Consider the following 17618-nt stretch of genomic DNA (forward strand, 5'->3'; position numbering starts at 1 on the left):
ACAGTGGCTTTGTTGTCTGCCCTAAGTTGTTTGCCACAAGTAGGTGCTGATCTGCTGTTTCAGAAGTCTGAGCATCATATTTTGGAGTTGTGAGACATTTCTTGTGGTAAACTTGTAATAGTTAAATCTCACCAGGATTTAAAATATTGGCTTGCATAATTCTTCTAGTATTTAATTTCAGTGGCTTCTTCTGTAGTCAGTGTTTTTTTCAATATAACATCCATTATATGAAACAGATAGGGCAAAAACCACCACCACTTGTGTCATTTTACCAAGAAGAGTTTTCACATGCAGAGCAACAAAAGGCACCTTCTAGAATTCTGTTCTGATGGGCCTGGAAGTTACTGAAGCTGCTTCTGCTCTCAGACAGTGCAGCTAAATAACTCCACAGTGTCCTGGAGCGTCTGAGAGTGTGACAGCTATTTGTACAGGGAAAATATCCACTCCTCTGGGCTGGTCTAATGGCAAGGCTGCTGTTACTGGCCTGCTTTCTCAGTCCCAGCACAAGCCAGAGTACTGTGACATTAATGTTGTATACAGGTGAATGCCTGGAATATGTCATCCTTCAAGACTTACTTATCCATCTTTTGCCCTAACAGTGGCCTGAACACACTCTGAGAAGTGCCTTCAGCCCAGTCTGGGAGATCTCTGATCGTGTGCTAGGAAAGTGCACCCTGAGAGCAGCCATCAGAAGGCAGGCCTGACACAGCCAGCCTGAGACACTGCTCCTTGGGACTGGTCAAGGCCAGGAGAAAACTTCATTTTTAATTAAACTGTGTTTGCTTTGTCAGCCAAACTGGTTTACTTTTCAGTTCTTCGGTTTCAGAATTCTTTTTTATTAAACTCCAGCATTCAGTATTGGCCCTAGAGACTAACACTTGCTATAGTGGCAAATTTATTAGGGCTCCCCTAGGCACAAATAGGCCAAGATTTTTATTATGTGCACACAGCTTCTTTACACCCGCACTGTACATGAGGCAATGTGTTAAATAAGATCCAAAGCCCATTAAATGAAGGAGCCCATCTCTGCAAAGAAGACTCCCCAGGAACCTAAACTCTGCCTGTTATATCCCAGCTGGCTCACCCTCGCTCCATCGTGCTGGCTGAAGCCATCAGGTTTTGGCAGATGCTTGAGAACCAAGATGCTGGTGTGATCACCAGCCTTGGCAGAGCAAGGGATACGAGCATCCCTGGGAGCTGTTACTTTTTATTAGAAATATTTCTGTAGCAGTGCACAAGAAATTGGCTGCTGGCAGGGAAGGAATATGTACAGGAGAAAAGAGCTGATCCTATTTCTCCTCTGAACCATTACTTTAGAGCTAAACCCAGCTAGGACTGAGCCAGAGGTTCTCCGGGGAGGATTTGACAATCACCATCTGACAAGGGTCAGAAAGAAAGTTTGAAAATCGCTCTCAGAAAGCCAAATACTTGAATACTTCTCCAGTGGGTCTGAACCTGGGAGCAATCCAGATTGATGCTGCTGCTTATTCAGATAAATAACACCGCCAACAAGCAGCCAGACATCCCGTGTGTGTGTGTGTGTGTGTGAGCATGCACATTCAAGCCACAGCTTCCTCTCTCTGTTGGTGGCGTTCCCCTCCACCTGGCTCAGGAGCAGTGTTTAGGTGGGTCAGCTTCATGCACCCCACAGAGCCCTTTCTCTGTCAGTGAAGCCCAGGACTCACTGCACAAGGTTTCATCCCTACCTCCACTATGAGGCTCTGGGTGGAGCTCACAACCTGGCTCCAAGCTGGAAGGAAAGGAAGGGGGAGAATTTCTTGCTCAGTAGATTTTTACCAGGGGACCCTTTGCTGAAAAGCCAACCTGAGCCCTATATCACTCTGTGCAGACATTCTGAAGGGAGATATTTCTTGTTAAGAGGTCCCCTCTTCTAATTGTAATTGAATGAGTCTCCACAGCCTGAGAGGTGACTTGTCCCTTCACTGACAGCTCAAAAGACATCTGGGACCCCTCAGTGTCACCTTCTTCTCAATGCCACACTGGGTTGTCTGCATCACATCATCACAGAGATGAGTAGCAGTACAGCTGAAGATGTAAGTGGTACTGTTTGTCCCACACAAAGGGGTCACTAGGTCTTGGCTGAAATTCTCTTTTGAAGTAGTTGGTTGGTTGGATTAATGTTTTTTCGGTTATAATGTCATAGGTCTGCTGCTCTGTACAAATATCAAGTGTCTACAGAGCTGTTGAGGTTGAGAAGCCTCTCGTCTACAGGAAAGTGAAACTCTTCAAATTCCTAGCCAGTTCAGATGACATCAAACTTTTAAGAAAATAATCCACTGAGCTAAGAGCTATGCTTTTTCACCAGCTCGATGAATCACATCCATATTAACACTTAGTGACACTGGTACTCTTCTGTTGTTCAATACACAGTTTGCTGGACACTTGAAAGCAGGAGAGGAGGGAATAAAAGAGAGTCTTTGTTATTAGTTAGATTTTAGAATTACATTACTGAGCCAGAAAAGTAGGAGCCAGGGTACTGGAAGCACCTTTTCCTGCTGCCACTGCATGTGAAGACAATTTAACCTTGATTCCATACTCTCTGTCTCTGGGACTTATATGTGCCCAACAAAAATAGCTGCTGCATGTAAAGGTGTATATATCTGGCCCACAATTTAACAAGGCTCCTAGCATCTGCCACAAGGGAGAATTGCATTGCCCAGATGCTACTTTTGTAAATGATGACATGGTTTAAGCACATTGCTTTCACTTCATCCTTTCCCCCTGCCTTCTCTCAGGAACCCTCTCTCTTCCGGAGCTCAGCTCCTCACATTTCTATCAGCAGGAGGGAACATTTTGGGCTTGCTACAGGCAGATTGGGAAATACTTGTGCTGGCAGAGTTGGCAATAAGCAGCAAGAAGCAAAAAGTCTTCTAAACAGCCCAGCATGTTCTGGAGGATGATGTCTGCTGTGTGCTCTGTTAGCTAACAGCATGTACACAGCAATGTGAGCATTAATTTGGGGGAATTAGGAATGAGTGAGGGTTTAGTCTGATTCAGGCTGGATATAGGATTAGCCATAATAAAGAACACACAAATTGGGATCGTGGGGTTTTATCTGTGGTCTCTGAGCATCACAGGCTTGCTCCTGCTCAGCCTGATTGTATGTGACCATGGCTGACAATGCTGCTCCAGCAAATGCCCAGAGTACAGATGCAGTCACACATATAAAACCTTTGTTTTACCCCCAGCTCAGCTCTATTTACAGGATGAGGGGTACTTACCTGCTGTAGGAGCCTTTCAAGTTCATTGCCCTTACTTTAGTGCCATCTCACAACCACTGGAAGCTTTCCAAAGACCAGGCTGTTGTTTGGGATTTTCAGATGAGAAGCACAAAAATTGGCAAGTGTAAACCACGTGGCTGGTGTCCTGCTGAGCCTGATCAGACAAGCTCCCAGCATACCCCAGGGATGCAGATATTGCACACCATTAAACATGCCTGGGATGCCCAGAAGGATATAAATCTCCAAGCAGGTTTCTGTACCCTGGAAAGCGCGGTTAGCCCGCAGCAGTGAGAGCAGCCCCCTGCAGTGTTAATAGAAGGCTGCCAGCCTGGAGCTGCTCACGCGGCAGCTGCATCCAGAGCTAGGGACGGTCCGGCACCAGAGGGAGCTCCGCTGTGCCTCATCGCGACAGCATCAGAGACTGCTCCCTTCACACAGCCGTTTTTGTGATGGTAACATCCCTTCTTCCTTCCAAAATGCACAAGAAACCCCTCTAAACCACCACTACCAAACAAAATCCCCAAACACTGGGGAAAAAAGGTCAAATCGATATTCAGCTCCACAAACTCAGAAATAAACCAAAAACCATTTTGTGATATTTGAAACCTTTTTTCTTTACCTTCAAATTCATAATACATGATTTTAAATTAATGGCTTCTTGAAAAAGTACTTTCAGTCCAGGACTGTTTACTTGGACATCCATGTAAGTAAAAAAGGACTTCTCAGTAATTTTTGAGCAAATTTCCCATCCAAGAAGACAGCAGATTGAAAAAGAATGAACAGTCCAAATATGTCGGCTTTTTCCTAGCAATTTCAGTGCTGTCAAAGCAGTGTCTTTTTCAGCAAAGAAGGTGTTTTATTGGGAAATTCCTGCTAAGGTGACTTGGCTGAGTCAGTAGGTTTTTGGTCCAGTACTCCAAGTGGTATTTGATCCTGCTTGGTTTATGTTAGGGCTCATCTGGTTGCTAAGGAAAGGAGTTTATGGCAGCAGGATCAGTGCTAGGGCCAGTTCTGGGGCTGATCCTGTTGCCAGGAGGAGTGTTTGTGTCTGGGGCTGATAATGCAGGGGGTTCAGGAAGGGGACACAGTAAGCAAAAGGGCATTTCCATCCAGCTTTCCACCTGGCCCCAGACTCACCAACTGCACCACCTTTAGCAAGAGGGGACAATCTGTGGGTGACCATCCTGTCTCCAACAGAGAGATGAAGGTGTGGGGACATCCCAAGTACAATCCTAGTCCTGGCACGAATGTGGAAAGAAGCAACCATTCATCTCCCTGGGGTAGTGGAACATGGGAATCCCAGGGGAAATGGAGCTCCCTGTGGAGCTGCAAGTAATAGGACATGTGCACAGACAAGTGGGAGCTGGAAAGGACATTGAGGGCACTGTTTAGACCATGTCCAGACACTCCAGAAGTACACGAAGGCTGTATCTGTAAGTTTCTATAGACATGTAAACATTCCTTGATGCATCTCTACACAGGTATGGGTGCACTATTGACAGTAACATTGTCTCAGTGTAAAGTGATAGGAAATTCTGTTTTCATTCTTTTTCTAACTTTTCCTTTTAGAAGTTTCAAATAGCACAGACAATCTTGGCATGGAATAATTCTGGAATGTTTTCACTCACATTCCTTGGGAAGGGATGCACTCTCAGGGCACCTGTTCCAGGCTGTCAGTGTTCACCAGCAGAAACTGATTCTGCCAACAGACTTTCAGGAATCTCAGGGCAAGCAGAGAGAGTTTCTTTTGGACAAGATCCAGCTCTCATCCCTTGCAGCTTATCAGTGTTAGGAATAGAAAGATCAATGTTTATCTCAGACTCTGTCATCTCTGCCCTGCCGATGTAAGAATGGTCCTGAAGAAGGCCCCCTTAGCTCACCTGAAATGCTTCATGTTGGGGACATCACTGACAATGCTGGCACAGCAATAATTCCATTTTCATGTGCTCTGAATGCTGCCAGTCCCCATGCCAGCTTTAATCATGAGTGTGAACACACTAGGAGCTCCGTGGCAAGGGAATCCAAGGCAGAATCAGCCTGTCAGGCACCTTGCTTTTGACAAGCCCTGACTTTGCAAAGTGCAGCTCCAGCTTTGAACATTTCCTACTTTTTGCCAGAGTCCCACTTCTTTCCATTGTTAGAAGGATTTCAAAGATTGTCCCTGCTTCTCACAGAGTCTTCCCTCTCTCCTTCTTTCAAAGTACCCAGGCCTCAATTTATCCAATATGGACTTGGGCACAGCAAAGTGCTTATCTTTTACCACTGCAAGCTGCTTCCCCCAAGGCTTGAGTTAAATCTGCTTTAATAAAAAACACAGAGCTTTAGTCAATTGGGACAGAAATGATTTCTCTTCTGCACTATTGGAATGCTGCTTTCTATGTTCAATAGCATATTAGAAGCAAGTCTCTAATTGGCCATATAGTACCAAAGATCTGACTATCTAATGTGAGAAATCAACATCATGAAAACTTTGAGAATATAAAAAAGAAGCAAGGGAAGACCACAGGTCATTTTCAGCCATTCCCTATCCATTTAAACCCCATAATTACAATATTATATTTAGTATCAAGGGATGGTGTTACATGTGAGATCATCATAAGACCAGAATAATCATCCTAAACAAAAAATAAATTAATCACTGACCTCTGCTGTTAAAATGAGAATTTCACAGAAAAACCCCAAACACATTGAAGTCCAATTTACTCAAATGTTCCATGTTCTTTATCTCCTATAAGGCTCTGAAGCGGAGTTTCTTTAATAAAAATGACTGATGTACACCAGTTGCTCCAAATTACACATTTATATGTATTCACTAGAGCCCATGTAACCCACCATGTGCAATATCACCAGCTTCTGCTGCAGTTTTTCACTGAGAGAAGGGATAAAACTTAGAGTTTTTATTTACACAGAAATGAAACAGAGCATATTCCCCAAATACAGATGTGCAAACCTGTCAATCTATTTCTGGTAAAAACATAACCAGCCAACTATTCTCTTTATGATCTGTTATATTCATATTACAGTAGCACTTTCACTGTCAGCAAGGACTCCTTGGCTACTCAGGGATCAAAGCAGAGCAAACCTAAATAAAATTGCCAGTCTGGACAAGGACTGAGCCAAAATCACTCTGAGAAGAGTCTCCATTGTGTTTCATAACACAACATACAATGGAGAAAATAAGGAGAAGTGTGAAAAAAGACAAGTTACACACCTGGTAACTTCCCCCAGGTGGATGGGACACAGGGAGTACAAAGGCCCTGATGTCCTCTGGGTGGTGGCAAGAAGGTGATCATCTCCCAGTGCTTTGGGACTGGGTACTGGCACATATCCCCATGGTCCTCTGGCCAGACAGACCACTTGCATAACAGGGAGGGTGGGAATGATTGCAGGAGTCGTGGGCCAAAGGTGCTTTTGCCCCCTTGCAGTGTCCTGCTCCCTCTCCTTAGGAAGGAGGATGAAGCCCTGCATCCAGTCATCTCCTAGACCTTTTAACTGTATACCACACACACACACACACACACACTTGCATGTTCTCCACTTTCTCTGCCAGCATAACTGGAGACAGAATTACAATGACACATAATTGCAATGAAAAAGCTGGCTAGAAGTCATTCCAGTATTATAAAAGAAGTCCCATTTATTTTGTTTATTAATTAATAAATAATTACTTATTTGCAGATACAGTTGCATTGATGGAACATGTATCTTCTTGGACAGATGACTTAGGCACTGAACTCCCAAGGAGGAGCTGACAAAAATCCAGGCATGTGGGCCATTTCAATTAAACTGAACTCTCTAAAACAAATCCAGCATTTTCCACGAGGAAATTCAAGCCCCTGGGACAGAGCCATGGCTGTGGGATGGCAGTCCAAGTCTGCCATGTGACAGCTGGACTGTTGGCATTGCAGTCACGCCACAAGGAGAAGGAGATTCAGAGGGAGGCAGCTCTGGCCCTAGAATGAAGGACTAGTTAAGTCAGGTTCAGCCTCAGTCACTCCTGCCAAGGAAGAATCACCACTGCAAAGGACCCTCAGGGCACCAAGAAACGAAACATGCACAAAGGCCATGTGCAGGAGTAGGAAACAATGAAAGCAATGTTCCTGTCAGCCTGCTGTGCTTCCCTGCATACCAAGAGCCTGCTGTGTTCTTTAGTCCTAACCACAGCCTGCTGGCAAGGCAGAACTTGGCTTGGTTTGCCTCAACACCTCTTTCACCTACACCTTAATGTCACTGTCACAAAACACTGCTTTCCTACAACTGCTTTCAGGACTATTGCACGTTTCCCATAGCACCCCTCCCCCCCAAAAAAGGGTTAATTTACAGCTCTCACTCTGCCTGGTACTGACCTCTTCAGCCCTGTCTCCCACAGCAGCAAGGGAAACATCCCCCCAACAAACACAAACACGATAGGGCAAGGAACGAAAAGTATTTGTTATTTGAAAAGTGTCATTTGTCTTCCTTCAACACACAAATATTTTGTGCTCACCATCACAGGCATTACTGCTTTCCTATACTGATATGCAAATGGCAGTTTTATAGGTATGTTACATATATATATAGGGTTGTTTACATGGATGCATGGGTGTATTTGTTCACACATACTCCCACAGCCTAGCAAGAAGTTGGCCAGCAGCATGGGCTAGGCCAGAGGCAGCTTTGCTGATGGGTTCCTACTCAATACCAGGCTGGGACCTGGAGCAATACTTTTCTAATATCATTCATGCCCTGTGGCAAAGTGCAGAAAGCTTTGGATACAAGACAAACCTCACTTTCTTATCTACTCTCTCCCCAGTTTTTTTAATTTCACAGAATCATAGAATCATTAAGGTTGGAAAAGACCTCTAAAATCATTGTGAGTAACAGTTAACTTAGCACCAAGCATTCATCACATCTTTTGAACACTTCCAAGGATGGTGATTCCACTGCTTCCCTGGGCAGCTTATTCCAGTGACTGAGCCCCCTTACAGTGAAGAAATGTTTCCTAGTGTCCCATCTAAACCTCCATGGAAATTACTCCTCAGGTAATTTTCTCAGGTGCTGTCACTTGTTACTTTGGAGAAGACCTTCACCTTGCTACAACAATTTACTTACAAATTTTCCAGGTCAAAATCCCCTCTGGGAGCTGTTCAGAGACACAGTCCACTGTGAATGAAGCTCCCTGAAGGTGGCAGAAAGGGCTGATGGAAATGAAGAAGTCCTACTTGAAATGTATTTGGTTTCCAAGTTGGGACTGTCTCCTCTTTAAATGCCCATGTTTCAGTTCACCTTTACAGCAGAGGGAAAAATACACCACCCTGCTTTCCTCACATACCTGGCAGCAGTATAATGGAGCATCCCATTCTCCACAATAACAGTTTTAGGAGACCTTTGACAAAAGGGTTCAGAAGTGTGCATGTCTATGAAATAAATGACAATTAAAGAAGTAAAAGGGACCTTTTTAAGTACATATATAAATTTTTGTCATCAAATTACCATTCATTTTTTAATCTGTGCACAGATACTTCATATTCGTAGTCTTCCCTTGGAAATGAAGCTTTTATCCTGTCTTCTGAGAGCCTACTTCTTGACTTGTGGCCCTTAAGGGCATTAAAATTTGTAATACCATACACACACACACACACACACACACACACACAAAATCTTGTGCACTCTGATAGGCTTTAAGATTTCATAGGTTTTGTCTAAATGCACCATGGAAAACTCTAACGGATCTATTTGTCTATATTTTAACATGTGGATGAGATGCTGCTCTATACTGGATAGACATTATGCTGTATAGAGTGACAGCAACAGAGAAGTGCAACATGAATAGCACCATCAGTTTACAAAATATTGGTGACTAAGAAAAATATTTATAGTAAGAGCCACTTCCCTCAGTTTAACAACTTGAAAATGAATTCTTCTTCTGGAAACACTCTTGATTTTTATAGTTTTTTAAAAAAAACTTTCTTTCAAAATGAGCCTTTTTTCAGGGGAGACTGCATTTGCTGAGTTCCAAGTCAAATTTAATTAAAATTTTAATGTTTTCAGAACAGGATCACAGGATAATTCAGGCCACAAAAGATCTCAGGAGATCTCTGTGTGAACCTCCTGGTCAAGGAAGGTCATCTCTGAAGGACACCCCAGGTTGTTCAGAGCTTTATTCACTCAGGTGTTGAAAACTTTCTGGGGTGGAAAACTGAACAATGAATGTTTATTCAAATATGGGCATTTGGCTGAATATGCTTAAAACTCAAACATACCAGTACAAGCTTCTTCATTTCCAACCCACACCTCTGCTGCAATCAAATCTACCAAATCACAGAATGTGTAACAGGTGAAATCAACCACAGAAAATCATTAAAATCGTTAATCCAAACCCCACTGTAATCAGTGAAGTGATGCCCTTAGTGTTTGTCTAAGAGAAATGTCTCAGTAAGTGGCACTGAGGAAAGGAACTGTCAGGTGGGACAGGACAGGTTGTGAGCACATGGCTCTTGTCAGGGATGGAGGAAGGCTGAGAACTGAATTCAGGTTAAGGAAGGAGACAAACCACAAAGTGGGTCTGTGTCCCAGGAGAGGCCTCTGTACTTGGAAATTTTCTGAAGGAAAACTCTGTCATAAATATTAACACTGGGAGAGTGGAGCAGTGCCTGTGTCCTGTCTCCACACTGTATTCATTAACAAAAGGCCTCATTCATCCCTTTCTTCTCAGGAAGGCAAGAGCTGCTTCACTGAAAAAAATCCTGTAAAAATTGCCTAAGATGTGAATCAGGCTGAAAGTCACTGGCATAATTCTTCTTTAGAGCTTCTGCACTTCAGTTATAACTGGGGAAAACAGTGTGAAAATGAGACAGAAAAAACTAAGCCAATACTCCAAATACAGATATTTACAAGCAGGCACAATACATTCAATTTTTCCATCTTTTCACCTAAGTTTCCTCGTTAACTGTGATGATAAAAAAGAGCTTATGCAAGGATGAGTGATATTTTCCTACAAATTTTCAAAGAAAAGTGATAATTCAAAGAAGAACTTTTCTAGAAATTAATACTTTGGACGTCCTGAATATGTTGTTTGTCTGTTTGTTTGTATTAAATCACAGAATTCACATGATCAAACTTAAGTACATTTTGCAGGTTTTAAAAGTTAGTTCCATGTTTCAGTGGGAGCCTGAAAACTAAACAAAACACATTTCAATTACAACAGCTAAGAACCTCTTGTCCTAACCAACAGTTAAATACTGTTGCGGGATTTCATTCAACTTTGCTCCTCACCAAAATATTTCAGGCCAAGTATCAAGATAACCTGAAGTTTTAAGTTGCATTATAAAGAAATCCTGACTCTGGGGAAACCTATTTGGGCATTATCAAGAAATATAAAGAATTCAGCAGCATATTAGTGGGCACTGCAAAAGTACATGGGAAATCTCGAGCAGCTGTAACTGTATTCTGGTTGTTTAAAAGGGTTTTTTTTTTACATGGCTCTTGTATTGTGCATCCAGTATACAATCTTCTTGTCAATGACTTCAGGGCAATCAAGGTGTGCAAAAAATGGATCTTGCATATATGGCATATCTGTAGCCACAGACTTTCTACATGTCAATATAGTTCAAAGGCAGTGAGTGAGGAAAGTTCAGTAGATGTAGCGTCAGTTCCAGGCCTCATAGGATGCATAGGATGGTCTCACAGATTTTATTTAGTGTCATGTATCATGCAACACATCTGGGCAACAGGACACTTGCTTTGGCTATCCCAGCCTTCTTAATGACAAAGCAGCAGCAGCAGCAAGCAGTGGCTTTACATTGTCAAATGTATTTGTCTAGCTGGCATTGCCCCTTCATCTCACTGATAGTTTGGTGCTTACTCAATTTCTCTTTCCTTCAGAGTGGTCATTACTTTGCATCTTTCAACATGAACAGCTTCCTTTTCCTTTCCCACCCAAACCACAATGAGATTCAGACAAAGTGTTGCACAAATATCAAATCTGCATGTGCTTTTGTGTGCATGTGTCTGTCCAAACAGTTCTTAAAAACACTAGCTGGCATGTTTTGTTACTTCAGTTATCAAGATACTCCTTCAGCAGCAAAATCATCTAAATTGGTGAGGGTGACAATGCTAGTGCTTTGGGTTGGGCTCACATCCTTGCCTAAGTGAACTTGAGTTTCTCCAGCATCTTGATGGTAGGAGTAGGAGGCTGGTTCAGTATCCACAGACTCAGAGTATCTGTAGTCCTGCAGGCCATCTTCAGGCAGTTCAGCTCGTTCTGGTGCAGCAGGCACTGACCAGGCAGGCTCAGAGAGCTGAGAAGGTGATTTCAGCACAGCTACTGATGAGGCTGGTAAAGGCAGCACTCTAGGGTAGGAGGCATAGGGAGAATTCTTCATTTCTGAAGAGGTGGGCTGGTGTAAGTTCTGTTCCAAGGAAGGGACTGAGACTTGAACATATTTGCCTGTTTCTGGGTCATAAAATGTCTTTACATTCACTTCAGCTGGTAAATCAACTACATAGTATTGACCAGAGTCAGGGTCCTGGAGCAGTTTCCGCTGGGTTGAAGAGGGTGAAGGGTTTGCTGCTGGTGCAAGCCTAGATTTCCCAGGAGTGGTTTCTGTGGGAGTAAAAGTTGAGTGAAGGGGAGGATGAAGGGGGGAATATACTAAGGGTGAAGCAGATGCTGCTGTCTCTCCAGAATGAGTAGGCCTTTTCCCTACGGCATATGCATGCTCAGTCTGGTGGTTTTTCTGCTGCTCTTGCACCTTTTTCCTCTTGTTTGCCAGCTTTTTAGCCCGACGCAGAGCCTTTTCTGTTTTTGGTGGCACAGTGGGTGGCTTGCCTGCTGGTCTCCCACCAAGTCCCCTGGGCTCCAGTCTCCCATCTTCCCCTGCGACATCCAAAAGCAGATTCCTCTGTGCCGAACTGATTATCTCTTCTGCAGGCATATAAGCTTGTCTCTCTAGTGCCATGTTCAACAAGGCAGGATTTGTAACATCCCCTGTCTCTCTAAGGCCAGAAATAGTGGGTTTATCTGACAATGAACTGGCAGCAAGAGAGTGCATTGTGTTTCCTGACCTGGGGCTTCTGACAGCAGGGCGTGAAAGATTTTCTAACAAAGGTGCATCTTCTGGATGCAGGATATCCTCTAAAGTGTCGTTGGATACAGAAGAACATGTGTGGTCCTCTAACATGGAGCCAGTCACAGGGGAAATTGTCTGCCTAGTGATTATTTTTTTTGCGCAAGAGCCCCCTTTGCGGTTAGATAAATGATGATTCTTAAAGTAATTTTTCTTTCTTTCTGCAGGATAGCTGTTGTTTTGAGCTTGGTCATTTTCCAGGCCTGTCATTGGCTGTTCTAAGCTGTGTCTTGCCTTTGTAGGCTTCTTTTCACTTCTACAGACACTTTCCTCATCCATTTTCCCAAATTTATTTAACAACACATAAATCTTTTCATCTTCTTCCGTCAGTTTTCCAAATGAAAAGCTCTCTGTATCTTCCAGAAGAGTGGGATCCACTGTTACTGAAGTAGATCCAGACTCACTGGCTTCTTTTTCTCTGTCAGTTGCTCCATCTGTCACGTTCTGCTGCCCTCTGTGTCTCGATGCCCACCAGCCCCCCTCCTGGGCGTGCAACATGTTTCGGTGCCGCTTGCTGTACACTGCTGGGGACATAAACTTACGTTCCATTTCCCTATAGCTGCTGCTCACTGAGTCATCCAAGGAGAATGACCGGAGCAGGGGCAGCTTGACAGCCCTTATCACCTGAGGGGACCTGAATGTGTTATCTTTAATCATAAACAGACTGGGTTTGGTTGAGCTTGAAGATGATGGTGTTTGTGTTTCCTCAGACCTGGGGATGGACATGTCTCTAATACTGTCAGATGCAGAATTTGTGCTGTCAGCCTCTTCCCTTTTCTCTCTCCCTATCTTCTCTTTCATCAGGCTCCTCTGTTCATCCCCAGTAACACTTCCCTCCCTCTTCTCTGCTGCACCAGTACCAGGGCTGATACAAGCATAATATTGCAGTTCATCTTCCCCAACCTCTTTCCCTTTCTCCTTGTGTCTTTTCTTACTTCCTGAACCTGTTTCACTGTCAGTCCTCTGGCTCTCTTGGAGGCACGTCTGCTCCATTAGGGGCACTGGCAGAAATGGCTCTTCCTGAAGTGGCTGCTCCACTGTGGAGACAAAGGATTGCTCTGAGGAACTAGTGCTTCTTTTGCCTCGTGCTTCACGGCCAGGTACCACAATGGTGGTTTGGGCGCCACTGTAAGGCTCATCTTCTTCTGGTGAGAGTTGCTTTAGGAGTGTTTTGAAGGCAAAATTTTCATTCTGAATAGCAGCTTGTCTTTCATTTTCCTCACCCTGCACATTGTGATTTTGCATGGGCTGCCCAGCTTTTGTATCTACATTGTCTCTACTGAATGGTCTCTTTGCTGTGTACTGCTGATGTTTTCCTAAGTCAGGTTCATTTGATTCATGTCTGAACGAGAGGAAATTTTCGTCATCCTCTGTGTTTTTAACCAGATCTTGGTGTTTTGAATTGTCTTGCTTCATGCTGTCTCCAGTTTGGTAAAATGGAAGGTCTTCTGTTGTCTGGGGTGATCTCAAAGTCAGATAATTGCCTCTGAAGTGTCCAGTTAAATCAGTTTTATTGTCATTTTCATGAACACTGCTAGACAATACATAAGCTATATCACTCAATTCATCTTTCTCTGTAATATTTTTCTCGCTTTTGTCATGTGAAGTTGAGAATGAGGGATCCATTTTGGTACTCTCCTGCATATTTTCCCTGGTTTTATTTTTCTCCTCCAAGGCCCTTAACAGGGGAGAAGGGGTATAAATGCTTTTAACACGTTTGCGCACATCCTTTAAGTTAAATAACAGACTCGATGCCGTCAGCCTGCAATTATCCCAGGATCTGTAATCATCCACGGTGCTCTCCTCAGGGTCTCTTGAGGCCATGCTCTCCGTGGGAGGAGGTGTCAGTGGGATCAGCTCCCTTTCAGCAGTGTCCATGTCCTGTTTTGGGGGTATGACAGGTGTTAGGAGCTCGCTGATGTTGAAAGAGGGGCTGATGGATCCAGGGGAGTTTGCCTGTTTAGCCAGAGGAGACACACGCAGACCAGGGTCAGCACCAGTCGCCTTTTCAGACAATGGGGTCCTGTGGCTGTCTGTGACCTTCTCCTTTGCAGCCTGTCTCCTCCCTGCTGCCCTTTCTGCAGCCCTGTGTCTCCTCCAGGGTGGGCAGGCACTGCCCAGCCGGGGGCTCTGGGGTTTCTCCTCAGCTGAGATGCCCTGGGGTTTCGGTGGAGGAGGACTGGGTGTCTCAAACCCGAGTGAGGGTGAAACCATGCTGTGGGACACAGACTGGGGTGACACAGAGCCTTGGGACAGGGCAGTGGGGGACAGTCGAGCTGGCACTGGGGGTGGTGGCACAGGAGGGGCTTCAGGGCTAGGGGGTGCTGGGGGATGGCACGGGGGTGGGAGAGGAGGAGCTGGTGGGGCAGGGGGTGGTCGAGGGGGACCCTGGGGTACATGGTTCCTTGGGGGAGGGGTGGGAGGGAAAACAACAGGGAATTTGGTTTCTAAAGGGTGGGGACCCTGAGGGACGACTCGGAGAGAGAAAGAAGCTTCTTGTAGAGTTGGCTTCATCTGAAAATCTTTCTCTTTCTTCTTAGCAACAGTGGTCGTGGCAGGTGACAATTTGTGTTCACCTGTGTGTGATCCTTTAACAAATGGTGATTCTTCCAGGTATGCATGACCTTCCTTTTCCATTTTTATGTCAACAAATTCCTCTTTTTCTGACATTTTTTTATGATGAACATTCCATGATTCAAAAGCACTATTCTCACTGTGAAGAAAACTACCTTTTTTTGCTGGCTCACTAACTTTCAAGTTTCTGTTTTTTAAAGCCTTCTTAGAAGAATGGGAAAAATTTGACTTGGCTACTTTTGACATCTCAACCAGCACAGGATAATAACCATCAGAGTCCCCATAACTCAGGTCTATTTTATTAGGTCTTATCTGTGGCTCATGTTTGCCACTGAGGCAGTGGCTACCTTGACTAGCCTCAGAAAATTCAGAAAGTTCCTTGTGGATGCTTAAAATGTCTGTATCATCCCAGGAGGCAGCATCATTGCCCTGATTTATTTTGTATTTTTGAAAGCTATTCTTAATGGGCTGCTTATTTGTTATCAGAGAACTTCCTGACCCTTGGTCTGCAGTCTTGTCAAACGTCTTAATCAATGAGGACACTTTTGAAACATGCTTATTGTTCCTTGAACCAGGGACTGGCAAGCTCAATTTCCTCTCCATGGCAAAGGTGTTGTTTTTAGCAATCCTCTTCTCCTCCGAAGCACACTTAGGTAACTGCTGGAATGTAGAAGCCCATATTGTATGTTCATTGTTTCTTGCTGTTAACTTGTCACAGACATTGCTTTTCTTGATGTCATGGTTTAACGTCCCTGAGTGAAATTTAGCAGACAACTGGAGGGCAAAGTCAGGTGAAATGGAAAGTTCTGGCTCATTGTAAGGGTCTTCGAGTTCTGCTACACACAAACTCTTGAAAGCCCGAGCTGTGAGGCTGCTCACTTCTCTGTCTGCGTCATCCAGGAGACTCCCAATACTTGAGGAGTCACTGTGTCCTTCTGTATGTTTCTTATTCCCCTGCATTGTTCATGAGAGTCATGGGTGAAGTGTCCAAAGGATTAATTTCAGATGTTGAATAGGCAGGTGACTTTGTGAGGCAGATCCAGCTGTTTGCAATTCACAAGCACAAAGCCATTCTTCCAGGTGGTGCTGCTGCACATTGACTCATCTTACAGAATAGCTGAAGGAAACTTTCTTCTCTGCAAAGCCAAAAATTACAAATTACCATTTTTCTATATTAACACTATTAGACAGAGAGCATTTTCCAGATATATCAGTCACCGACTAATTTTGTGATGCTAGCAACACAATGAACAACATTAAAAATCACTGTTATTTTGATCAATTCAAGTTGCTCATGCTAGATAGTTGAATTTCTGGAAAGAGCCATTAAAGAAAGTATTTTCTTTTTCTTTTTTTTTTTTTTTTTTTTTTTTTTTTTTTTTTTTTTTTTTTTAGCTCTTAAACAAGGTCATAAGAAACAAATTTCAAGTACTTCCCTTTCCATTACCAACCATAAACACTTCCAAGTGCTGTGCATCCATTTAGAAAAGAAGGTTAGCCATTTTTGGCCAGGAAGAATTAGCAACAAAAGTTGCTTAAAAAAAGTTGTCACTGAGTACATCATTGCACGCAAGGTCCAAAATGAAAGTAAAGTCAATAAAACTTAATTGTCACAGCTTTGTCATTATAATTGCATTATAATTGCCATGAACACAACTCTTGTCTGAGAAAGAAGAGTGGCACTACAGGTAGAAAGGATTACTGTGAATGTTCCAGACAAAGAGTGCTGGGGCTCAATTTAGGCACCCATAGCAGGATACAGTGGGGTTGTGCTGGTTTGTTGGATTGCAGAGGCTGCTAACATCAGCTTAGCCAGCAGAAGGCAGGAGTGCCCCGGGGACTGCGGCACACCCACTACAGCAGCACAGGGAACAATTGATTTCAGTTCCAGCACTGCTGAGAGCTAAAGGCAACCCATTCAACCACAGGCTGATTATGACACACAGTCAGGGCCCACAGTACTGAGGTTTTTGTGTATCTCCCGTCTGAACACAGGATGGGGGAATCTTTTAATTGAACAAGTGAAAACAACACAGACCCTTTTGCTGTACTTGAAATCTCTACACTAAAACTTCTCACAGTTTCTCTGTAAATTCTTTAGATGCTTATTCTCACATCCGAGGACTTGAGCAGAGTTTTGACTAACTGCAGAGAGACTCAGTTTAAAAGCATACTCCAGAACTGGCTGAAACTTTAACGAAAGTCTGGTCTGTATCTCCATTTCCTCCTTACAATGGCAGTATGAACTTGTGATGAGCTGAAACACCACAGGTCACATCTACAGTAGAAGACATCTACATCTCAAGCTTGAATCCACTGATTCAGCTTGTAGAATGGAACAATGAAATTCAGATCTAGATTCCAGCCTCTCCAGGTGTCCAAATCCCTGATTCCACCTTGGTCCATCTCAGTGATGCTCTTGGAAGGACCTGTTTTTCTCTATGGCGAGCCAGTGCTGGTCAAAGTATGAAAGGTAAGAGGAACTGAGTTTAATCAGCTAAATTACTCTGGCTCAGTTGTTTCTTCAAATGAAAACACTCCTCACCTTCCTTTTCTAAATAAAAGAATCTCAGCCAACCTATTTTTAGACTCCAGGTATCATAGTGAATTTAGATCCTATCCTTCCAGCCATGCAATTCCAATGACTTATGCACAACTACAATAGATTTACACCACAAATAAAATGAGCCTAACG

General features: G+C 43.7%; 1 protein-coding gene across 3 annotated transcripts in view; it reads right to left on the reverse strand.

Moving 5' to 3' along the window:
* Positions 1–9346: 9346 nt before the first annotated feature.
* The window catches only part of C8H10orf71 (chromosome 8 C10orf71 homolog), a 38390-nt gene continuing 30118 nt past the window's right edge, over positions 9347–17618 (reverse strand). For all 3 annotated transcript variants that reach the window (XM_059477160.1, XM_059477158.1, XM_059477159.1), the window contains exon 3: positions 9347–16059. In XM_059477160.1, the coding sequence (XP_059333143.1) occupies positions 11285–15883 (4599 nt within the window). In that variant the 5' untranslated portion in view covers positions 15884–16059 and the 3' untranslated portion in view covers positions 9347–11284. The remainder of the gene's footprint in view (positions 16060–17618) is intronic.

This window comes from Ammospiza nelsoni, chromosome 8 (assembly GCF_027579445.1).
Source record: "Ammospiza nelsoni isolate bAmmNel1 chromosome 8, bAmmNel1.pri, whole genome shotgun sequence".
NCBI classification, from domain to species: domain Eukaryota; kingdom Metazoa; phylum Chordata; class Aves; order Passeriformes; family Passerellidae; genus Ammospiza; species Ammospiza nelsoni.